The sequence below is a fragment of the Electrophorus electricus genome, chromosome 23 (genome assembly GCF_041902795.1).
Source record: "Electrophorus electricus isolate QZ-2024a chromosome 23, ASM4190279v1, whole genome shotgun sequence".
In the NCBI taxonomy this organism is placed as follows: domain Eukaryota; kingdom Metazoa; phylum Chordata; class Actinopteri; order Gymnotiformes; family Gymnotidae; genus Electrophorus; species Electrophorus electricus.
The window spans coordinates 2,988,362-3,013,700 of NC_137519.1; the positions used below are offsets into that span (position 1 = coordinate 2,988,362).

Below are 25,339 nucleotides of genomic sequence, written 5' to 3' on the forward strand. Positions count from 1 at the left end.
ACACGAATTTGGCGAAGCTGGTAAAATGGCCGTAACAACCTCTGCTCTGTCTGAGGGCACCGGGAGCCTTGCACTTGTGGACAGCACAGTCACCATGCTTCTCATAAACAGAGTGCTTAGGCAGCGCCATGCATCATGGGACGCAGTGCACCAAGGATCTCAGCAGCCACGGGGCACACCACTGCTGCTCAGCATTAAAATGCCACACGTGGCATGGATCCCAGGAGGATCACAGCTAACGACACCTTTGTGCGGTCAAATACTGGACAGCAGGCAGTCTCTGCTTTTTTCTTTTCTTTCTGGGACACCGTGCGGTCACTGCCCTTCTTCCGGTACCCTCAGACGCCTGGAAATGGGCCGCTGTCAGTGGCTGGCGGCTCAGAAAGATTCCGGGCCAATGTCTCTCATGTACCTCCAAAGAAACACATTGGCAGTACTGCCAGGATTGCTGCACACAGAAAGAGACCTACAAGCACTGGGGACCTGGAGAAGACTGAGCTGAGTGAACAGTGAAAACACTGGCTCTTTTACTGCATTAGCAATGTGGAACATCACATGCTATGCTATAATTTTCACACTTCAGCACAGTAAAACAAGCAGACCCACAGATAACGAGATACTGATCATTCTCTTTGTGGTAATCATAGCGTTTTAGTGGTAATGAATTGTACGATTCTATGGCCTGCCAGCCTTAGCAATTCCTTAATTGTTAGCACAGATAAAAAGGCATATTTATAGTGACTGTGGTAGAAATGTGCTTTTAACTCCCGTGTTGTTTGCAGGGTTCGTGATATGGTATATGGTACATACCACGCTGTAGATCTGGGGTTTCTTGCGCTTGGCCAGGTCAATGATGTTGACCCCATTGTAGTAGAGGTTCTCCAGGCATCCGTGGAAGTTTTTCCGCAGGAACGTTCCTGGCTTTCCAGGCAGAGGGATGCCACCAAAGCTGAGCTTTGTGAAACCAACAAAGGTTGGGTGGAACAAAAAGCTTTCAGAACACATGGAAGTATTTGGAAGTAGGACATAAAAACATCCAAGTCCCAATAAATGATTCCTGATAATGTCCATTCTTGGAAAATGTTTTAGTGATGCAATGATGGAATATCATTGCATTAAGTTGCAGTTGAGCATGTACCTAAAGGTATCATAAAAGTGAGCCATATCACATGGACACCATAATCTAGTTTAAGAGAATCTTAGAAAGCTTGGTTTTTTTTTGTGTCCAGGCATGCGAGCGTGCTCACTTCGTAATCGACCTCCAGCGAGTCCCCCGTGCCTCTGGTGTGAACGTGACGTGTCAGTCTGTCCACGGTGAAGTTGACCTGCTTGTTGAAGCGCTCGATCTGGACAGAGTGCCATTGCTGGTCGTCCAGCAGGCTGCCTAGAGACACGGACATGTGACCGCCGCTCGGGTGCATTTTAGCATCGTCTAGAGGGCAGGAGAGAAGGAACAGAGCAAAGAAAATTGAAATAAGATGAAGACTGGAGGGAAAGGCATGGAAGAAAAGTGTTAGAGTGAAAGAGAGAGAGAGAGAGAGAGAGAGAGAGAGAGAGAGAGAGCATTAGGCAGCAAAGACAGGAGCTGTGAGACAGCTGGAAGAACAGGGAGACGTGAAAGACTACGTGCAACCGCCCGCTGGGTTGACAGCAGAGGAGCCGAACTCCTGGGGCAAGGGAGGTGTGAACCAGTGTGTCAGTGGGTGCAGAGACACCCGCCCCAAGAGGTGAGCCGACCGGTGATTTCCGAAGTCAATAATGCGTGACAAACCTCAAAGCTCTTTTGTGGAGCGGATCAGCGCGGTTTTAACAAATCGAAGCTCGAAGTTCTGGTCACTTGGTGCCTCATACGGCTGCCGGGAGGGAAAGTCTCCATGCAAGGGGCAGTGTTTCAAAAGTCCTTTTCTAACTGATCTCATTAAAGATTCACTCACTTTAGTCTGGCATTTGCAGGCCATAATTACCCCCTGAGGGATTATGACTAAGCTGCCATTTTTTTGTATTGGTGATTATCCCCTTCAAGAGCAAAGGGGAATAAAACTCCATCCATCAAGTACCCAAGTAAACGGCAAAAAGAAATAGTTGAGGTGTGTAGTTTCAAAGAATAAGTTCAGCAGTTTTCATACATGCTTTTCCGCATGTATTAGTTTTAATCAACTTACACTTTTTTTTTTTTTTTTTTAATGTTCACTTTTTACACCATAAGTAGGCATTTCAAAAATCACTGCTGCGGAGAATACTGGTTATTTTCAGTAATTTATCAAGTGAAAGAAAGAATGAATTAATGAATATAGTGTAACAGGACACCTGTATTCTGTTCGAACTCCGTCAAAACAATGGCATTCTTTTAACATTGTAAAGAGCCTACTCATAGCCTTAATAATTAATAAGGAAGAAAGAAGTTAATGTGTAGGAAGCATTAAGAGCTGTAACTAATTGTTTGGAAAATCTGCATTATGCACTGGCATTTATCCCCGTCAGCATATTGTTTCATTAAACAAGCTTTCAAATGCCTTTTCTCAGCCTCTTTTTAGGAGGCTGATAATGTTACAAGACCAGCAACAAGGCAATTGGTCAGATTATAAATTAAAGATAGCTCATGTTTTGGGCATTTATTGTGCTCGACTAATTTTCTCTTAACCATTTTGAAGGACCTTGTGCCCCAGTTGGAATAAAGTTTTGAGTTCTTCACTTAAGTGTTGCTGGTTTTATGCTCTCGATAGTTTCTGCTTTTACCAAGCGCCTCCTTGGCCAGTTGCAGCAGATCAATAATTTCAAGCTGTGTTAAAGCTGCTGGTGGGACTCACTTGGGTTGGGGTGGGTTTCAAACAGGTCGGTGTTGGTCTTGGCGGGTTGGCATGGGATTTACTCAGGATGATGTGGGATGCGTTGGATTGGGGTGGAACTCGCTCTCGTTGGCATAGGACTCACCCACATTGGCAGGAGACCCATTGGGTTGAGGTGGGATTCATTCAGGTTTGGGTGGGACTTGGGTTGGCGGGGGGACTCACCCAGGTTGAGGTGCAGCGCCAGGCGTCCGCCGTGCAGCTCCAGGGTGATGTAGTCACCACGCTGTCCCTCTCCATGGACCAGCACGCCATCGGCACGCCAGCTCCTGAATTGCAGGGACACCACGTCCTTCACCGTGCTCATGGACTTCTGGTTGAAGCGGTACAGCAGCGAACTCCGACCGTCGAAGTCGGCCACGTCTGACTCTGGGGAGAACACACAGGCTTTAGGCAGCCAGAGAGCCTTGACTAGCAGTTGGTTCACAGTCATGTGACGGACCTTGTCACACTGAGCTGTGCTTATGTAAAGTTCTGCAAACTGCAATATAACGGTTGCTGCAGCAGGTGCCTGTGACGAGAGCAGGCACTATATAATGAATCCTGAACAGAAGGCTTAGAGAAGGTTTTTGCTTTGGCTAAACAACAAGCCTTGTCTTAGGACCAATAAGACTTAAGTTAGTGGTAATATATAGTTGATGAATCAATGACGTATTAATAGTGACACATGCAGAAACCATTAATAATCAAAGAACAAAGGAAAATGACCAACATAATAAAATTATTATTATTATTATTATTAATAACAATGATAATAATAAACATGATCATCATCTTCATCATCATCACTGTGTTAGCGGTCATAATAACCAAATGATAATACAAGACAAAAAGCAATAAAAAGGAAAAATACCCACATTAGCCTATCAAACTATAGCTATTAACAATAAATATCATTGAGTTACATTTGTTTGTGCGTGTGTGGGGGTGTCCATGTGCACATGAGCGTGCATGCGTGCATTAGCACATAGAGGAGAGAGCATTCTTGGACAGGCCCATATATGTGGCATGTTTATGGGTGTATGATGAATCTCTGAGAGCTGAACTTTGGGCTTGATTAGTCTTGTGAAATTGGTGGATGTTGGAGGATTCTTGTGATTGGGCCCCGAGTGTTATCCAGGTTGTGCTGAATTCGGTAGTTTTGTTTTTGAAAGAAAACGTTTCCATTGATATATGGTCTGTACGCAAGTGATTTTCCAGTGATCGATAGTGATGGTTTTCCTTGATTTCTTGGCAATGTTTAACACCACCAACAGTGCTCGACAGTTTTCCTTGGTTAACCTAACTGCTGATGTGTCTCCTGACAGACAGGATGTTGGGGAGGGCGGAACGGTTTGGCCGAGTTAACTGATTTATAACATGTTGCCAGATGTGTTTGATGGGTGTGCAACATTACATGGCATGTACACTGATCAGTCATAACATTTAATCCACTGACGTGTGAAGTTAATAATCTCACTATGTCAATGATCTCATTAACAACGGCACCTGTCAAGGGGTGGGATGCTTTAGGCAGCATGTAAATATTCTCTTCTCAAAGTCGTTGTGTTTGAAGCAGGAAAAACAGGCAAACATAAGGATCTGTACGAACGTGACAAGGGCCACATTGTCTTCAAAATGGCAGGTCTTGTGAGATGTTCCTGGATTCCACAGAAGAGCTACTGTAGCACATATTGCTGGCTACCTAGTCATGCTGACTATGACAGAGAAGTGTCAGAAGAGCTTTGCTATGTATGGGATTGTGGAGCCACAGACAGTTTGCCACTGAAAGTGCCTACAGTGGGCACGTGAGCATCAGAACTCGACCATGGAGCAATGGAAGAAGGCAGCCTGAGCCGAAGGTGGTCTGAGTCATGTTTTCTTTTATATCAGACGTGCTACCTGAGGAAGAGGATGCACTATGGGAAGAAGGCAAGCTTACATTACCGCGAACCAATTAGACCTCTCCATGGCAACGGTATTCTCTAATGGCAGTGGCCATTTCAGCAGTATAATGCACAATCCCACACTGTAAAATGTAGTCATGAATAGTTTGAGGAAAAGGAGAAAGTGTTGAAAAGGTGTTGACTTGGCCTCCAAATGCACCAGATCACAATCTGGTCGAGCCTCTGCGGGTTGTGCTGGAAAAACCTGTTCAATCCGTGAAGACCCTATCTCACATCAAGAACCCCATCTAACATCTTCAAGGACCTGCTGTTGATGTGAGACACCACAGGGAACCTTCAGGGACCTTGTGGAGTCCTTGACTCAACAGGTTGGAGCTCTTTTCATGGCACAAGGGGGGACCTACATGATATCAGGCAGCTGGTTTTAATGTCATAGCTGATCGGTGTGTATATAGTTGTCTGGTGTGTTTAGTGAGCAAATGTCAGTGTGCACGAATCCCATTTTAGAATGTTTGGGGAGTGTAGTGTACTCTGTGAATCACTTCATATTGTATAAAGTGAAGGCTGGTGTTCTTAGTCATGTTGAATATGTTTTTAAGAGTGTATGTCCGTAAGTTGGCTTTGAGAGTAATAGAGAGATTCTCTCAGATTTAGAGAAGGTCAACATTCATAAGGTGCCCAACGACAATGTTTCCAGATCAGTTTCTCCCTGCACATTAGTCTGGATTTGGAACATCAGTAAAATCATCTGATATCTGATCAGTAGTGATCAGAGGCTTCAATACCAGACAGAAATAAGCCACTCAAGCCCCGTAGTCAAGGAGTCAATGAGCCATAATCAATCCCTAATCAGCTACTGATCTGAGAGAGCGAGGGAAAGCAAAAGACACGGGGGGCGGGGGGGAGCTACCGTGGAGCGACACTCCAATCAAGGAATGAGAATGTCATCTAACAGGGCATGGTCATCGGTGCTGGACTGGACGGGGCCGGTGTTTCTTAAAACGGCAAGCTCGTAGGCTTCTCTCGTGCAGTGTTGTCAAGAGTGTACCGGGAATGGTGTGATCAAGGAAAAACATCCATCGACAGGGAGGTAAGCGACCCGTGGACAAAAAGGGATCAGAGGAGGATGGCAAGAATTATTCCGAAGAACAGGCAGTGCACAGGCAAGCAAACTGCAGCAGTGCTGCTCCAGCTAACGTCTCTCAACGCACATCCTGTGGTTCTTTAGCATGGATGGGCCATAACAACAGAGGACCAGTTCAATGCTTTCTAAGGAAAACAGAAGGAAAAGGCTCCAGTGGGCAAAAGAGAACAAAAATTGGATCACTTAGCAGTGGAAAAACATCTCCGGGTCAGATGAATCCAGATATTTGTTGCACCGATCCTGACGGGAGGGTCGGAATTGGGCACAACCGGCATGAATGGATGAAAGCTTCCTGTCAGGGCTCAGGCTGGTGGAGGTGTGGGGAGTGTTGTGTTGGCACACCCTGGGTCCTCTGATACCTGCGGATGGACGTTGGGGCAGCAGGCTTACCTGAGCTTCATGGCCCACCAAGTTCCTCCCTTCACGGCAGCTGTTTACTCGATAGCAGACGGACACTTACAGCAGGACAATGCACCACGCCACAAGGGTCATACAGTCATGGATTGGTTCCAGGAACATGACAGAAGGATCTTAATCGTACGGAGCATCTCTGGGAATAAGCAGAACGGCCTATTCAGAGAATATCAGTACTTTCATCTAACTTGCAGAATGGGGGATAATCCGTATGGGCCAAAATTCCTGAGTAATGATTTCAGCACCTAGCACAATCTACAAACTGCTGCAGTTCTGAAGGCCAAAGGACGTCCAACATGCTACTAGACGGATGAATAAAAGGGCCCATGTATATCATCCAGCAAATATATACATGTGGGATTAAAATTCCCTTAACCAACTCCCGAAAAATTCAGAGAAAAGTTTCCACTGTATTTTTCCCGCAGAAAAATACAAGACTTAAGAATCATGATCTGGGGTGCAGGGGTCATCTTTTACATGCCCCATGCTTCCCTTTGCCTGTCAGGCAAGAGAGCTACGACATCTGGGTGAGAGAGCGTGAGACAGACCCTAGGAGACCTCGCAGTGTGCAGACCCAAGAAGACCGTGCAGCTCACTGCTCAGACTAGATCTAAAGGAACGGGCGACGTATGTGTGTGTGTGTGTGTGTGTGTGTGTGTGTGTGTGTGTGTGTGTGTGTGTGTGTGTGTGTGTGTGTGTGTGTGTGTGTGTGTGTGTGTGAGAAAAGAGTCAGAGGTACAAAAAATGGATTCTGTATGTGTGCTGGGCTTTGGGGTCAAGAGTGTGTGCACTGTTTATAGGGAGGTGCGTGTATAGTGTGTGGGCCTTGTAAGACTTTGTAGAATGTGTGGGAGTTGTCAGCATTGTGTGTGTGCAAGTGTGTGTGCGTGTGTGTGTGTGTCTGTGCTGTTGTTAAGAGCTTATGAAATGGCCAAGGCACTAAACAGTACATTTGTGTGAGTCTGTGGAGTGTATGGTGCATGTGAAAAGCTAGAGAGGGTCGTGTGTGTGTGTGTGTGTGTGTGTGTGTGTGTGTGTGTGTGTGTGTGTGTGTGCATGTGTGTGCGTGTCAGCTCAAATGTTAAGAGGCAGCTGTCTGTGAAGCCATTAGATAATGAGCTGACCCAGTACTTATGGTGCAGAAATACCCATCTAAGCCCAGGACCGATTCCATGTGGACCACAACATCGGCCCTAAAAGAGTGATAGAGCACTGCACAAACAAGGTAACAGGACTGCAACAAGACTACGGTAGCAACAGGACTGAAGAAATACAGCAGAAACACGCTTCCTGTACAGCAGGAACTGACCTATGAGACCACAGGACTGCAGGACTATGGTAGGAACAGGACAAGGAACAGTTATAGCCAGAAAAGGACAACAGAACTGCAATAGGACGGCGGGAACAAAGCAACGGGGAGGAGAAGTTTCCTCGGAGACGCAGACAGACACACAGCTGCTGGCGGTCTCTTCCTGTCTCCCCACAGCACAATGAAATAAGCATTTACTGGAGGTATTTTTGCCTCGTCGGCACGAGCCTAATTCCCGTCAGAAGGCTTTCAGGATGCCAGGGCAACAGAGGAAGAGGACCGGATGTCACTTAAGTCACTTACTGCGCCCTTCACTCCAGACCTGCCAACCAAATTCAATCACCCCGTCAGAAGAGTCTCTCATTTATTCAAATGGTAGCCATTTTAAGTACCACAAACTCATTCACACACACACACACACACACACACACACACACACACACACACACTCACACAGCGCTGAGGTTGAAGATGCACCGAAAACTGAAAATAGAACTCAGTCAACCTGCTCTGATAAATGGTATTAGTGACATAAATAGGGCGTTACACTATTGTCACATATTGAACCCACCAAGGTGAAAAGCAAACACACACACAGACACACAGAGAAAGGGAGGAAGAAAGAGAAAACGCCCAACAGGTCCCAGTTTGCAGGGATAGCCGATTTTAGATTGCTGGTTTTTGTAGCAAGGTGGGACATCATGAAGAAGGCTTGTCAGTGCAGCAGCTGGTGAAAAGACCTGAGCAGATCTGTTTGCTTAACTGTGACCTCCCATATTCCTTCTCATACTCTCCCTCTGCCTCTCTCTCACACACACACACACACACACACACACACACACACACACACACACACACACACACTCACACACACACACACACACACACACACACACTCAACGTTTCTCATTTCTCATTCTTTACTCCAAGCACACACACTTTGTGTCACACGCACAGTGTATCTACCTTTTGTTCTTATTTTATACATTCTCTCTCTCTCTCTCTCTCTCTCTCTCTCTCTCTCTCTCTCTCTCTCTCTCTCTCTCTCTCTCTCTCTCTCTCTCTCTCTCTCCCCCCCCCCCCCCCCCCAGCACTGTCCATCAGAGACCCTCCGCACTTCTCTAAGAGCATTTCTAACCTCAGGCTGGCAGTAGTAAAAATCCCCTCCCCACACACGCATGAACATGAAGCCGTGAAGCCATTCTGCATAATAAATGCACCGATAAAGAGGTAATAATGAGCGCAATTAAAGGCCATTCATTCGCCTCCTGCTCACTCCGGGTTCTTTCCCCCGCACGCACGTGCCCAGCGTCTCCGTTAGGGCGAGCGCTGATAGGTTCGCGGCTCTTCTGCGTTATCGAGCGCCGATGGCCCGATAGCGTGCGGTCGGCACTGGCTTATCGTGTTTGATCACCGCGGTAAACCGAGCTGCCCCCGACAGAGTCACTTGCTCCCCGAGTGTCAGGATCCGCGTCGGTATGACACGGGTAGAGCGCGGCTTGCCCAATGTAGGAGACAAGCATTAATTAGCATTAAGCTCCGTGCACGGCAGAGGTACAGGAGAGTACTGATTATGCACACGTACACACACACACACACACACACACACACACACACACACACACACACACATATATACGCACACACGCACGTGCGAGCAAGGTGCTGGAAGCGTTCCGAGGTGACGTAGGCGCTCCTAGGTCTTCTTGTTCTTCCACAAGGGTGCGCAGCACTGCTGGGAAAAAAAGCTCCACTTCCAGATAAATACACTGCTACCATCAAGGAAATCAGGATATCAGGATATCACATTTAAATGCCGCTCTGCCATTTCTAGTCGTGAAACTCCTTCCGCCGCCCAGGAGTGTGTACACCACGCAGTGTGAAACACACGTTATGTGTTTACACCATCACACCAACAGAAAACAAATACATGGCCTCACTTGTTTTTGGGGTTTTTATTTTTCATACCACAAACTACTTCCCCCAGCATCCTGACACAACAGGAACTGAGACTCATCAGAGCAGCTGTAGTTTCCACAGTCCTCCAGAGTGCAATGTTTATGCTCTTTAGCCCATTTGCAACTGCAGTTTCTTTTTGCTGAATCTCCACATGGTCTCCTAGCTGTCACGTCTCGTTTGCGTCGACGTGCGCTCGCTCACGCATTCTCCCGAGGGTGGTCTTCTCTCTCGCTCGTTTTATGTGCTAGTGTCATTCGGAACACTCGGTGGAGTATATAAGAACTGTCAGTTGATCTGTACGATTGGGATCTGTTTTGGCAGGTCATGGCTGGGCGCCTCGTGTGTGGCGGATTACTCCAGACATGTGCGGCATGCTGCTGAGCTGAGGAAATCACGCTACAGGACTACAAGCGGAAAGAACACTTTAGGACTCCAGCAAAAACAAGACTTTCAGGACTCCAGCGTGAAAAAAAGAGACTCCACGAACTGCATGAGCTATGCAACTATAGCACGGACATGTCTATAGGACTGTTCCTGGAACAGGACTACTTCAGGAAGAGGTCTACAGGAGAACAGGACTACAGGACTGCAGCAGTAACATGAATACAAGACTACAGTATGAACAGGACTGTAGGACTACAACAGGAATCCCTGGTTCATGTTTGTCAAGTCTCATATGGATGTCACACCAAGCAGAGCAAAACCAAACCGTTAGCTTATCTGTTTTCAACATCAGTGTTATGGCTCGATGTCCTTTGGATATTCCACAATTCAAGGCCCAATGGGACATCCCTGGCACAATGGGACATCCCTGAGCCGCGCACCTCGAAGCGCTTTACACACTCAGAGCTGTTCATCTTGCACCTGCTGCCAGACTTCCATAATGCTATTTTTCCAAGGCTCCAATTTTATACCCAACGGCTAGACGTAAAGGAAAACAGCTATCAGGTCAGCTAGCATAAACCAATACCCATCACTCCAGTTCACAGCAGACAGACCTAGTAAAGCTTGGCACCGTGCGCAAATGGATAAGACCTGCTTAAGAGGGAATGGCAAGAAAATGGGGTGAACAACAGAGGAGAACCCAGGGCAGAGTGTCCTTTCTTACTGATCTGAGGTCAGTTCTGGGCTCAGTCATGGCTAGGATTTAGGTAGATGAAGGTGGCCTAGGGTGTGTGTGAAAGGGCACCTGCTACCCAGAGCATTGACTAGCGAGGAAACCTTTATAAATATTTCAGTTTGTAGAGGGCAGCATGGGTCGTCGGCAATCAATTGATTTTCTTTGTTTTCTGGGTAAATGTCACACTACGCCATCCTCGTAATGTCAGAAATACCATTTGAACCCAAACTGGGCTGCGTTGTCATGTCACTTCTCACACATCTCACATTAATGATTGCATGTTTGGAAATTGTAATCTTCAGTTTGACTCACCAGGCAATTTGAATAAAACTGAGCTCCTTTCTCAGTACATACAGTGCATTGTTCTGTGTGAGGATCATGTAGCATTTAGTGTTTAAAAGAAAGGTGGACCTCAACAGACTACAGATGCATGAAAACAGTTCTAAAATGAACTTAATTTATGTATGGGTTCAACAAATAGGGCAGCTACCCAAGGTGAGCAGATGGAGTAGATCTATGTTTAGTCTGGATTAAGTGAGCATCAGATGGTATTAAGGCCAGAGGCGGCGTGCAGACTCACTGTAGGAGCAGCCATAAGCCTCTACCCTCAGCCCGATCCAGCCCTTCGAACTCCAACCCCGGGGCAGGAAACGTAGGTAGCGCGTTCTGACGGAGTGCGGCAGCTTGTGATGGGTCACCCCTTCTGCATTGGTGTTTCCTGGGAAGACCTATAGACCGGGAAAGCAGAATGAAAAGAGAAACAAACCAGGATGATTGATTTCATCTGGGCAGCCGCGCTAAGCAATCTGCGGGTAGGCCGTCCGTCGTGAGCGCGTTATTTTCATCTCATTTTGCCAGGTTAATGTGGCTTGGTCTCAGACTCCCACACGCACAGACAGTTCCAAGGTACATCGCCTTCCACTTTGAAGCTCGCGAAGGAAAAAAAAAAAAGAAGCAAGAAAACAGCCCTCAAAGTAAAAGAAGTAAAACGCCGCTCCTGTTTTAGCATTCTTCGCAGTCTAGTGAGTATCTCAGTATGACTGACAAAAGCACGTTATCGGCAGAGTACTGGACAGCTACGTCTAAATGCATCTACTAAACGCCATTCAGACCCTCGTGCTAACAATTACCTTCAGCTCGCGGGCCGGCTCTGAGCAACGCCGGCTCAGATTAGCCGCGTCCTTTCAGATTAGCCCAGCGCTAACGAGGCTACTGATGGAGGTTAGTGGTATGCTGAGGAAGTCTGACAACATTAGCCTAGCTGGGGGGCACACTTCAAGCTCAACAGCATAAGCAGACTTTGAAAGACCCGAGGGCGCCCCGTTACGCCCATTATGCCATAAAAAAAAAAAAAGAAATCCCATTTTGCCGCCTTTTTCATCGCCGTCCAATTAACAGCTTTGTGTCTGCAAAGGGATCTCTGTAAAAGACATGCCACTGACACAATTAGCGTGACTCTGTTGCCAGTGAAGATGGAGATGAAGGGTGTAGACACTTTTACTTCAGCAAGGTAAGATGGTACAAAGAGTTGGCACGTGATCTTTTTTAGCCAGTTTGTCTCTCTCTCTCTCTCTCCATTTTCCTCTCAGTCTGTTTTCCGCTCTCTCTTTCTCTGTTTTTCTCGGTTTTCCTCTCTTTCTGTTTTCTTCTCTCTCCATTCTCTCTCTCTCTCTCTCTCTCTCTCTCTCTCTGCTCCTCCATCCCCCCATCCCCACTGCTCTCTCATCTTCAGCTGCTCTCTGCAGGTTAAGGCGCGATGAGAGTTTGCGGAGCTGACAGCAGCCCCGGCTGTCTCTCCCAGTGTCAGGCATGCTGGGAAAGAGCAAAGCGGTGATCGTGCCCTGAAATGGCTCCCATCGATCCGGAGAGAGTAGAGTGAAGTCCGTTTGTTTGCCCCCCGACACGGGGGCGATGTAACCTCTGGCTCCAGTGGCACGGGGGCCCTCTAGATCGATTCCGACGTTGTCAAAATAGAGCCACCGAAGCTGGTGGTGGAGTGGGGGAAGATGGAAAAGTAATTCTAGCTGGGTTGAATCGGTGTACAGCCAAACAAGCTTTTATGTGTGGGGAGACCGTACAATGTCCCACGGACACGTGCACAAAAAGCACGCAGAGTCTGAGGTGACCGAACATCAATACAACCAGATAAATGGAATTCAGCTCCTTACCTGACCTTCACATTCCGTTTCACTGCGGTACGTTCAAGCGCTAGCACCGCACAGTCGTTATAAAGACACTGCACATTGTACATAGTTAGAAATTAAATGAAGCCAAATGAAGTCGAACTAACTCGTCTCTGTCCAATGCCAATCTTTGTTTAGGGTCCACACCGCTTCTCGATACCTGCCTCAGTTCAGAAATACCTCAACGTTATTGGTTTCTGCGCTGAAATACAAGCGTAACACCAATGCTACAGCCCTTAGGCCCTCTGTGAAATCTCAAATCTTACACAGATGCAACAGGTATACTTATGATATCCTAGACAAGCATATGCAGTAAAGGGTCGATCAAAAAATTTGATCAAAACAAAACAATTGGTCGGGAATTTAAAACGGCACCGTTTACGCTCCTCTCTGTTTGTTCCAAGGCCTTCAGATAAATCAGGTTTGATATGTGTTTTGTTTGATTTTTTTATGAGAGCTTAGTTTTCTTGTATTGTTTATAGCTGACTTGCACTGTTTTATACGGTAGGTTTTTGCACAAAGACATGCACCTTTGTGATCTTTTGTTTTGAAGTAAAACTATTTTGAGATAAACCAGTGTTGCATAGTATATGAATCAAAAATTTATTTTTAACACATAAAATGTAGAAAATCAAAACAAATCTTGACTTCAGAAATGAAAATTGCATTGAACTTTTATGTATTACTACACCCACTACTACACCCATTACTACATCCATTACTACACCCATTACTACACCCATTACTACATTACTATGTATTACTACACCCATTACTACATTACTATGTATTACTACACCCATTACTACATCCATTACTACATTACTATGTATTACTACACCTATCACTACACCCATTACTACATTACTATGTATTACTACACCCATTACTACACCACTATGTATTATTACACCCATTACTACATTACTATGTATTACTAAACCCATTACTACACCCATTACTACATTACTATGTATTACTACACCCATCACTACACCACTATGTATTACTACACCCATTACTACACCACTATGTATTACTACACCCATTACTACACCCATTACTACATTACTATGTATTACTACACCCATTACTACATCCATTACTACATTACTATGTATTACTACACCCATTACTACACCACTATGCATTACTACACCCATTACTACACCACTATGTATTACTACACCCATTACTACATTACTATGTATTACTAAACCCATTACTACGCCCATTACTACATTACTATGTATTACTACACCCATCACTACACCACTATGTATTACTACACCCATTACTACACCACTATGTATTACTACACCCATTACTACATTACTATGTATTACTACACCCATTACTACATCCATTACTACATTACTATGTATTACTACACCCATTACTACACCACTATGTATTACTACACCCATTACTACACCACTATGTATTACTACACCCATTACTACATTACTATGTATTACTAAACCCATTACTACGCCCATTACTACATTACTATGTATTACTACACCCATCACTACACCACTATGTATTACTACACCCATTACTACACCACTATGTATTACTACACCCATTACTACACCCATTACTACATTACTATGTATTACTACACCCATTACTACATCCATTACTACATTACTATGTATTACTACACCCATTACTACACCACTATGTATTACTACACCCATTACTACATTACTATGTACTATGTATATCCCTAATATGAAGCAGTCTGGCCTGAAGTGTACAATGTCACTGCATCACCATAATGAGGGCGGTGAAGGAAGTGACCCACCCCTATGTGATCTTCCTGCCTATACTGTTTCCAGGCACTTCCTGTGTCGCTGTACAGTAGCGTGTAGCTGGACACCCAGTCAGAGCTCCCGAAACGTCCCTGCGTTGCCACGGCGGTGACCTCTACCCTCTCCCGCAGGTCCACCTGTAACCAGGGCAGTTGATCCTTGCGCTCGGGCATCCAACCTCCACCTCCTAACACACACACACACACACACACACACACACACACACACACACACACACATAGAGATGTGGAAACAAAACAACAAACCAGGATATAGTGCTCAACCCCATGCAGATATAAAACATGTTCGTTTTAATTAAACATAATGAGGTCAACTCTGAGAATCATGTCACAGTTCAGTTTGAAAATGTTGAAAACATCTTAATAGGAATTATATAATCCTTCATTAGCAAAACATCAACTTTTAATTAGACTTAAAAAGAAACCTTTCAGCCTCCAGCCAGACACTTAGAGACAAGACTCCCAGCTATGTTTTTTCCCCTTTTCTTTTTAAACCTGTCTGTTCCAACTAAACTCTTCATAAAGCCACACTCTGGCGCTATCTGTCCATGCCAGCGTGCAGTGGGTTGGAAAGACAGCCGTGCCGGTAACGTCGCTAGCACACTTTATGCGCATAAACCTCTGAACGGGAGAACACACGAGCGAGTTTACTAACGGAGAGCGAGCGCCGTGAACTCGCACGGGTCTACGACACACACGCGCGCCTGCAGCCCACCCGCTTTCCCTAGCGCGGGGTGTCAGATTACCAAGCGGGTGTGATGCCGGCCATACAGCCGAGGTCACTTCACCGGCGGGCCCGGGCCAGTCCATCTGAGGGGAGGAAGGCAATTTGCTACTTGAAGAATCCAAAGCATGGTTGCTCACTTGTAGTTCTGGCAAGAGAACACCCCATTTCGCCTTTCGGGTTTGGCTCATGGAAATTGTTAAAACTGGCATTCAAGATGTCGGATCTATATTGCTGTCTTAATGTATTTGCATCACGTTTGACGCAAATTGGCGCTCGGAACCTCATAATCTATTGTTTCAGTGAGCAGGCAAAATTCACCCAGGGGGAGGAACATGAATTATTGAAGAGGTTCCAACGGCAGAGGCGCACACGTGCGTGCGTGCGTGCGCGTTAATCTGTGCGTGAAACCGGCTGACTCACCGTCCCTCCGGTTGAGTTTGGCGTGATGCAGCGACTGGCTGTCTGAGGAGGAAGAGGAGCTCTGGAAAGATGAAGGAGGCAAGCTGGAGACCAGCGGGCCGTTGCAGTGCACTGCAGAGGGAGAGGGCACAACATTAGTGTGGTCGCACGTCCCCGGAAACGACACCTTGCGCTGTTAGCACTTCGGTTCTAACTCATTTCGCTCCTCTATATACATATAAACTCGATTTCACCAGATTGGAAGGTTTAGTAGGCGAAGTCTCGCCGCGAATTACAAATGAAATCATTAATTAATCCAACATCTGTGCCATCACTCAGAGAGGTACAGCGTTAAGCGCTGTGAGGTTTTTGCCATTGTCTGGTGCATCAGGTGGAAATAATTTCGCTTAATGTAATGCATTGTAACATAATGGATGTCTAGTTTATGGGAATTCAAAGTGCTCCGGTTTACTCTGCGTGACAGGATCCACTGTACTGACTCAAATGGAAACGCGCTACTTAATTAAATCTGAGTTTCTGTTTCTTCCTTCTATGTTTGACTTAATGACTCAACACGTTTTGATGTGTGTCATGTTTGCAGGCTTGGAGTAATGATTTCAATTAGCCGGCGGTAATCCGCGTGCAGCGCCGTTCACGCGGACAAGAAAAGGAGAGCATCGACAAGCTCGCGAGCTGGCAGACGGTAGAGCAGCGAGCGGGCTCTGGTCTGTGGCTGTTTGTATAGTGCTTTGCAGACACAGAGGTGAGTTGCTGGCACGCTCCCCTCCTCAACACCCTCTCCCACGTGATGGGACTTTAAACGTTTCCCAGTCAGTGTGTGTATTAATGCCAGTGCGTGTATAACCGTTACTCCCATTCCTTGTCTGTTATTGTGACCACGTTGTGCATCTTATGAGACTTTTGTAACTATTGTAGCAACACTGTGACCCCCTTCTATGTGTCCGTATTTTTGCTACGTTTGTTTTTGTGTGTCGCGTTGACTTTCGTTTTCGTTAAACGTCTTTTGTTTCTGCATATTTCGACTCGCGCTGGTGTCCTGCGTTGCCTCGTCACGGAATATCGTGGACGAAGAAGCTGCGCCGAACGTTCTCATGAAGGTGACGCTGTATTGGATGGACTTCAACGACGACATCCGGCAGGTTACGGAGGGGTAAGATCCGGCCTTATCCCTGTCCTGGTGGTCCAGCAATCCCTAGCGCTGCGCCACACCTGAATCCCAGATCGTCAACCTCTCGTTGAGCCCTGCAGCAGGGAGCGTGACCGGCACCACTTCTCGGACCCACCTGCTTGGCCTCCTATCCTAGTTCTGGTCACAGAGATTGTCCCTGTCAGTGTGCCTGTTCCTGTCCCGGTTCCTGTCCTCATCCCTCTGGTCTCATTCCCGGTCCAGCCTGTCTCACCCCCGATGGTAGCTCCGGTTGCAACTCCTTCTCCCCACTTTGTGGAGGCCCTCCACTGGCTTGTCACACAGCTGTCCCTGGCTGGGCCCTGCATCCTGCCCCGGTACCAGGATGTGTGTTCGTGGTTATATTTTATATTGTCTTTATATTTATAAAGAAATATAAAAATAAAAATAAATATGAATAATAAGCTATCAAGTGCATAAAATGAAGGCCCGTAAAAAAGTGCCGTAGCTAAAGTGCTCTGAAAGGCAGGCGAGAACAGTGTTTTCAGTTGGTTTTCGAAAATGGTTACCGCCTGTGCGGACCTCAGCATCTGGGAGTTTCTTCCAGCCGACTGCAGCACATTGGCAGAAGGCTGCTTCGCCGCGCTTCATTCTCCTTCCTGGGACTTCCTGGGTCAGACTTCACTGATCTAAAGTGACTAACAGGCTTGGGTTTTTCTGGTATACCTGTAGACTGACCTCACTTTACCCAGCAGTGGAGGGGGAGCACACTTGTCAGAGAACTCAGCTTTCACCCTGGGTTCAAGCCCAGCTGATTGTAACTGCCATGTGACCTGAATCCAGTCGCATAATCCCAGGATGCCCTGGGAGCTGTCACCATCGGAGGCTGCGGGAAGCTGGTTTGGACAAAAATACAAAATGTCACAAGTAGATCTACTGCACCCTGATTGATCGTTATGCATAATAAAACGTAATGAATATTTTACGGACGTCCCAACTTTATCGGGCACGTGTAGAAGTCCCTGTGGCCCTTCTTTTTTAGGCTTCTAATCACGGAGAACAACTCGTAGCGATCTCTCACACTTAATGGGCTATGATACAACAATTCATTGCACAAACATGGTCATTTGGTGGGAGCACACAGAACTATAATCTCTGTGACAGGGCAGCAGGGAAAAGGCAGGAGATTGAGAAAGAAGAGACAGGCCGTCTGAGTCTTCGTTTTAGTGCAGGCCGCAGCGATTTTTCAGCTAATTAACCTTTCAAAAGCCTTTTGAACAAGTCTGACATTAAATGACTTTGCTTTTAGTTTTGCAAATTGATTCCAAATGGGGGAATCTGGTGGAGGGGAAGGAAGATAGAGGGAGAAGAGGTGTGTGTGTGTGTGTGTGTGTGTGTGTGTGTGAAAATGGCATGATTAAAGGGTAAATCTGGGTAAATCTGCCCCTTGTGTGGCTCTGTCTTAGGCTCTGAGATACATCAGAAACATCTCAGAAGGCTCCCAGCTTCTCCAGAACATGCACACACACACACTGGAAGCCTCTCTGATGTAGGTATGCTATATAGAGGGTGTTCTTGCCAGCAATTCGTGCACTACAGGTTAGATGGCGGGCTGTCCCACCACAAGTCCCTGACGCTACAGTGCCTTTGGTAATTGCTCACAGAACCCCAGCTGGTGCATGACAAATGCCAAAAAATATCAAAGTAATTGAAAAATTGATGCCGTGTGTTTGTTCCTAAGAGGGGAGGTTGTGGTTTGCTAAGCATGATAAACGGGGACACACAGTGAGGAGTCACCATTCAGGGAGCACTCTCCCCGCTGAGGGCTGTCCCCACCGGAGGCTCACCAAAGGATGTCCTCGCTGAAGGCTGTCCCCACCGAAGGCTGGGGCATGTACTCCCATGGCACCTGACATCTTGGCTGCCGTGTCTGACCAATGATCGGCGAAACCAAAAACCCAGAAATCCCACCAACCGTGTGTGTGACAGTAAGGACGTGAACACAGCCTTGATCTGTTTCATGCTATTGGTCTTGGACCCGACGCGAATAATCTGTGTGCGTGTACATGCAAGTATTGTTTCTGAGACTCGTAAATATGTATGCATGAGCCAAGACGGTGACATTATGCTAATGTTGTCCAGTGGAGAAGGCGGGGCTAAGGCCCATTACAGCCTATCCCAGTGGAGGAGGCGGGGCTAAGGCCCATTACAGCCTATCCCAGTGGAGGAGGCGGGGCTAAGGCCTATTACACCATATCCCAGTGGAGACGGTGGGGCTAAGGTCCATTACAGCCTATCCCAGTGGAAAAGGCGGGGCTAAGGCCCATTACAGCCTATCCCAGTGGAGAAAGCGGGGCTAAGGCCAATTACAGCCTATCCCAGTGGAGAAAGCGGGGCTAAGGCCAATTACAGCCTATCCCAGTGGAGAAGGTGGGGCTAAGGCCAATTACAGTCTATCCCAGTGGAGAAAGCAGGGCTAAGGCCAATTACAGCCTATCCCAGTGGAGACGGTGGGGTTAAGGCCCATTACAGCCTGTCCCAGTGGAGAAGGCGGGGCTAAGGCCCATTACAGCCTATCCCAGTGGAGAAGGCGGGGCTAAGGCCCATTACAGCCTATCCCAGTGGAGACGGTGGGGTTAAGGCCCATTACAGCCTATCCCAGTGGAGAAGGCGGGGCTAAGGCCCATTACAGCCTATCCCAGTGGAGACGGTGGGGTTAAGGCCCATTACAGCCTATCCCAGTGGAGAAGGCGGGGCTAAGGCCCATTACAGCCTATCCCAGTGGAGAAGGCGGGGCTAAGGCCCATTACAGCCTATACTAGTGGAGACGGTGGGGTTAAGGCCCATTACAGCCTATCCCAGTGCTTTGCCACAAACAATAGACCAAGACAGTGGCCTCCTGCAAACACTCTCAGCGCCTCGAATGGCTTGATGTGTACTGAATACAGTGTGTGCTAAACACAGTGTACAAACACACTGTGTACTGAACGCAGTGTGCACTGAACACACCGTGTGCTAAACAAAGTGCGTTACGATACCGTTTTATAGTAGTGTGCAATGGATTTGATTCAAAAGGTTATTGAACAGCTAATATGTATTTGAGCTGCACACTAACACACTGCCAGGTACACCACCATCACCATGCTTCCTCTCCCCTCTGATCTGTTTTTATACTTAAGATGTCACACGCCTTTTTCCTCTCAGTACCACTGTTGACAAGTTGAGACGACTTAATTAAATGTAGTGGCTAGCCAGTCCAATGACAGGTAGCTAGTGAAAGCTGTCTCGCCAACATGAATTTTAATTCGCCTCAGCGTGTCAACATGACAGACGTAATGGGTTTGTAGTTCGCAGAAGAGCCATTCCTGTTCGGCGTTGTACACAAACGCCCTGCTCGGCGCTGGAGCTGGTCACACTTGTAATGCGCCTGCTGTCTGCCTTCTGCTATTTTTAAATCGCTTCCATCGGTCTCGAACGGCCCTTCGGCTCCAGCAGGATTTTGGGATAACTTATGGACTGAGTGGCAATTGCACACTTCAGAATTTCCCCGAAAGAAGCACGTCACGTGCGTACTTTAACGCACCGTTCGATGAGTGGCGTATTGTATTCGGGCCACTAACCGTGCTGACATATTGCTTTCGGGTAGAATATAAAGATTTTGGAATTTGCACTCCGGTTTGGACGTGTGAGCGGTGCACAGCCTCTCCTTCGCTGCATTACACGGTTTGTCAGTTCTGTTTTAAGCATTCTAAAGGCAACTGCCAGCACTTGAAGGGAGTCTTACCCTGTTCAGGTTCATGGTGAAAGCAGGGTTGGGTTTAGTTTTTTTTGTTTTTTTGAGGGTTCATGTTTGCTGGGTCGGCCGAGCACACCGCGTTATGGAGCTGAGATAAACGTGGAGATCTGAAACGAGGGTTTTACACGCCAACAGAGCAGCAGAAGGCTTCTCAAACTCCAGGCCAGGGAGCCCACGAAGTTTAAATTGTTTATTATATTTACAGCATTTGGCAAGCTCTCTTATCCACAGCAACTTACATACATCAGTATGACAGTATGAGTGTATCCTGGGAACGGAACCCTGGCACTGTTAGCGCCCTCGCCCTACCTGCTGTACCTGGTGCACTTCAGGACCTCGAAGTCAGCAGTAAAACTGTCAGTTTGAGTCCGCGTTTAGAGCAGGCAGTTACTCGGAGATGTGCAGATGGACGGAAGTGACAATCCCCCTTATACAAGTCTCTTACGACCGTGCATTAGGGTCATACTCACGTAACACGCTCGGGTCCAGCCAGTCATGGACCGTACCGCCAGATTCATTTGTGCAGGCCAGCTGAGCACACCCCGGAGATTAACGCAGGCGACGCAAACCGGCATTAACACTGTAACCGCAGGTAATGGAGGGCAGGGGTTAACCGACATACGCTCGGCCCGCGAAGCCAAAACGGTCCACTGCAATCTGTTTATTTATGTTCGTTATTGTTTTTTTGTTGTTGTTTTTTTAATCGCAGTGACATGGTGAGCTTTCCAAGAGAAGACAATACAGTGAGTTCGTCATCCGCACGCGAAGAAAGGAGAAGCAGCTTGCCGGGGGGGCTAAGCACACGCTATCTACAGCTGCACCAGACAGCGGACCTCTTTGTCATTCATTCCGCGTTCCCCTCTCCGTCACGTTTCTCCAGAGCCTCCGGGAGTCAAACTCACGCGCCGCTTTTCCCCCATCGCTCCCTCGTCACACTCGGAGGGCTCACTCGCCGCAGACCTCTCGATGCCGTCTGCGGGCGGGTTCGAATCCCAGCTGCGCCGTGTGGTGCCCGATCGTCGTTCCATCTGAGTTGACGGAGGGGTTGGAGGGTTGAGCCACGCTGCCTTTGTAGCAGAGGGTGGTGTTTGAACTATGGCCCCTGACTGGGTTGTAGTGGTGGGTGGTGTTTGAACTATGGCCCCTGAGTGGGTTGTAGCGGTGGGTGGTGTTTGAACTATGGCCTCTGAGTGGGTTGTAGCGGTGGGTGGTGTTTGAACTATGGCCCCTGAGTGGGTCGTTGTCTTTAAGACTATTTGTGCTGAAGGCAAACCCTCCTCCAATAACCACCAGGTAGCAAAACGCAGTCAAGTAATCATTGCAAGCCCCCTGGGTCTCAATCCCAGTTCATTCTCTATGTTATCCCATATGCGAGAGAATGACATATACCACGTAAAATACCTAAAGCTGTGGTAAGGAAGGACACTTCAGTTTGGGTGTTTTTTTGCTTCCTACTATCTATCATTAAAGTAGCTGCCTCGAGACATAAAAAAGACGTGTCTTTGGAGGGAGGGGCTTCAGAGAAAGGTTTGGATGGCGGGTGAATTCATTTTGCGGCTGTTTGGCAGCTTTAAAAAAAACCAAAAGGTGTGGTACAGACCATTTTATACAAAAATGTGCATGTTCATATCATGCTTCATACATGATATTAAAATATGAAACATATTACGGTAATGAGAGAGCATAAATGTGTTTAAAAATGAATGTTTTATATATCACCGACATATTGAAACACATACACAATTTTATATGATTTTCACAGATCTTCCAATGAATTCCCTTCCACAGCCCACATGATTAAAGGTATCGGCAAATTACCGAGACCTTCCCAAGCTCAACAAGCTGTTGAGGAGTCAGCCAGACCCCCGCATGTCCAGTGACTGGGGCCGGCTGCGCATACGTAAACCGTGTTTGCAGTGGTGTGCACTTAACCTGCAAAACAGCAATTTGTAGAAGCTCCCCAATAGCCGGTGGAAGTTATTTGCATGCCTCGCCTTTCTACAAGCTGCCGTAGCACAGCGGTATGCATAGCCCTGCCCCTACACATGCATATTAATGAAGGGGACGGCAGAAGAGGGATAAGAAGGTGTGTCTGCCCGAGGCAATTTCTTCAGCTCGCTGAGACAGCTGCTCTCTGTGTGTTATAAATACTGTTGTTGACAGGATGTGGTGCACTTAGCTGCATTTGTCTGTATGTGTGTGTGTGTGTGTGTGTGTGTGGTCTATGTGGTCTATGTGGAGCTTTAGACAAGACCTACAATGCAAAGTATTAAAGCAGATATAAAAGCCAGTACTGAAGGCTAAACACACACATATACACACACACAACAACAAACAGACACACACAGACACATTTACAGCCACAAAAAACATCATTAGCGAACAAGGAAACCCACAAAGTCTCTATACCCATATTTTAAAAGCGGGCAGGCAGGCAGACAGACGTGCAGTGCATGCCTGTCTTCTATTTGAGCGTGACCGTGGACAAAAGAATCAGTCCCAGGTAACGCTGGAAGGGAACGGCCAATGACCCGAAGCTAACCCGAATTCCTCTTCTGCCGAGCAGGTGCTGTCGGTCCGATTTAGTCCCAGACGCCCCCTAACGGAGCCCTTCCAGTTCGGAACCCGGCTGGCCATCTCAGGGACCAGCCCCCCTAATGGAACCCCACCATGTCCAAGCCGGGCTAAGGAGAACTCCTACTACACAGACTAAGAGGCATTATCGCCTTCAGACCAGGTCAGCAGTTTAGACAAACGGACCGGTGGGGGGTTTGGAGATGGAGGGAGCGAGAGGGGGAGAGGGGGAGAAATATAGAGCGAAGGAAGAGAGAGAGTGAGAGAAACGGTCACAAGTAACACTCCTCCAGACGGCGTAGACAGTCAAGACACTCATGCATTTTTCATCGCCACGCTCCGGCTTTCCGGCGTGCGGAGACGGCACGGGGCCACACCTGAGCCCCGCGCGGCGTGCGCGGACGGGCCTCCGCGCTCCTCTTCCCCTTTCACACGCCCCGCGCTGCTCCGGCGCTCCCGCATTGACATTCCGGCCGCGTCCTCCGCACCCGCCCACGCCCCCGGCAGGCTCCCGCTGCGCTCCGAACACTCTAATCCACCCAAAGCCCCGTGGATTTAACAGGGTTCGGCCGAGAACGTCGTTTTACGGGGCACGCGCTGCCGGGACGTACGCGCAGCACCCTCTTCCACCTTCCCTCTGCTGGCGCAACGGGGGGAGGGGGGGGGGTGTTAGGTGATGGCATGCGCTTACCGCGCCTCCTGTTCCAGGAGCGGGACGGGGTAATTAAAACGCGGAGCGCTGCAGACGGCGTGGACGTCCTACGCGCGGATGCGGGATTAGCCGTGACCTCGTTGCGTACGCGCTCGCCGGGGACAGTGAGTGCTGATGCAACGTGGTGCAGGGGAGAACCAGGACGGAAGCACCGGGATTTGTATACACACACACACACTCACACACACACAGACATGCACAGACATGCACACAAACTCAACGCAAGTTGTAGTGATGATAATTGAAAAATTGCTTTCAGCCACATTCGTTGAAGAAAGGAACATTTTACTCTATAAATGGTTAGGAGCAGGAGATATAACAGTTCATTTCAATTTATATATAAATATAAATAAAAATATAAAAAAGTGGTATACAAGTTTTATACATGGTATACAAGTAATTTATAACACAGAGATTAATTCTACTAGCTATTCTTCCAGCTATTCAGATCTGAATTTTCATACAACCGTAATAACTATCCATACATCCGTGCAAACATTGGACCATAGGCAAGTCAAAATTGCTAATGGAAAAGAATTAATATGAAGTACAGTGAAATAATCGTGTGAAGAAATCCCTAAAATCAAACAGTCGTTGTTTGGAGAAGCATTGCAGAGGGTCCTATGACTGCCACTCAGGTTGAGGCTGATCGAGTTTGCAGCGATATGCAGAGCTCGCCCCAGGGAAGAGACACAACTCCTGGGAAGAGAGACAGCTCCTGGGAAAGCTGTGCACCATGTCTGCATGAGGTATGAACCGTGCACAAAGGGCGGATCCACACCCTCACTCCGGCCCCTCCGCTTCGAAGGGCACAGACCCGGGGGTCCAGCCATCCCTCGGGGCGCTCCAAGGAGCCGTCGACCCGAAGACAGCCTAGGGTGTATCTGCTCACGTGGATGTCTCTCACGTTATCCAGAAAAATGCTTGTCGCGTAAGAGCGTTACTCCTAAGCTTCGTTAAGAACTGCACATGCTTGTTCTAAGGTCAGATTCCCTCACGGAAATGTCATCTTTGAAGAGGATTTGAGCTTCCTTTTTGGGACTTCACATGGGAATTTAATTTTTTCCCCACATTTTTCATAGCCGATTGTTGGATTTGTTCTGAACACGCTACAGCCGTTTCTTTCAGAATGGTTATTAATTAGCCAGATGATTTATAGTTTTTTGCTCATTTCAACGTAGACCTCGAAATTTGTTTGTTGTTGTTTATGCTCTGAGTAGGCGTCAGATAGTGTTTGTTTTCGCTTACAAACATGCTGATTGGTGATTTAAGTCTGTTACACTTCT

General features: G+C 47.4%; 1 protein-coding gene and 1 long non-coding RNA gene across 4 annotated transcripts in view; one reads left to right on the forward strand and one right to left on the reverse strand.

Moving 5' to 3' along the window:
• cntnap5b (contactin associated protein family member 5b) overlaps positions 1-25,339 on the reverse strand; it is a 65,135-nt gene that overhangs the window by 34,108 nt on the left and 5,688 nt on the right. The window contains exons 1-7 of one of the 3 annotated variants that reach the window (XM_081706185.1): positions 23,719-23,942; positions 15,846-15,956; positions 14,672-14,865; positions 11,259-11,406; positions 3,012-3,215; positions 1,248-1,432; positions 811-954 (exon numbers count right to left, since the gene is read on the reverse strand). In XM_081706185.1, the coding sequence (XP_081562311.1) occupies positions 811-954; positions 1,248-1,432; positions 3,012-3,215; positions 11,259-11,406; positions 14,672-14,865; positions 15,846-15,956; positions 23,719-23,809 (1,077 nt within the window). In that variant the 5' untranslated portion in view covers positions 23,810-23,942. Of the gene's footprint in view, positions 1-810; positions 955-1,247; positions 1,433-3,011; positions 3,216-11,258; positions 11,407-14,671; positions 14,866-15,845; positions 15,957-23,718; positions 23,943-25,339 lie in introns of those variants that run through there. The other 2 variants (XM_081706186.1, XM_081706187.1) reach the window with 2 other exon arrangements.
• LOC145653194 (uncharacterized) lies at positions 11,401-23,812 on the forward strand. The gene is made up of 4 exons (XR_014119547.1): positions 11,401-12,188; positions 16,426-16,587; positions 16,917-16,995; positions 21,477-23,812. It is a non-coding gene; the product is annotated as an uncharacterized LOC145653194 (long non-coding RNA).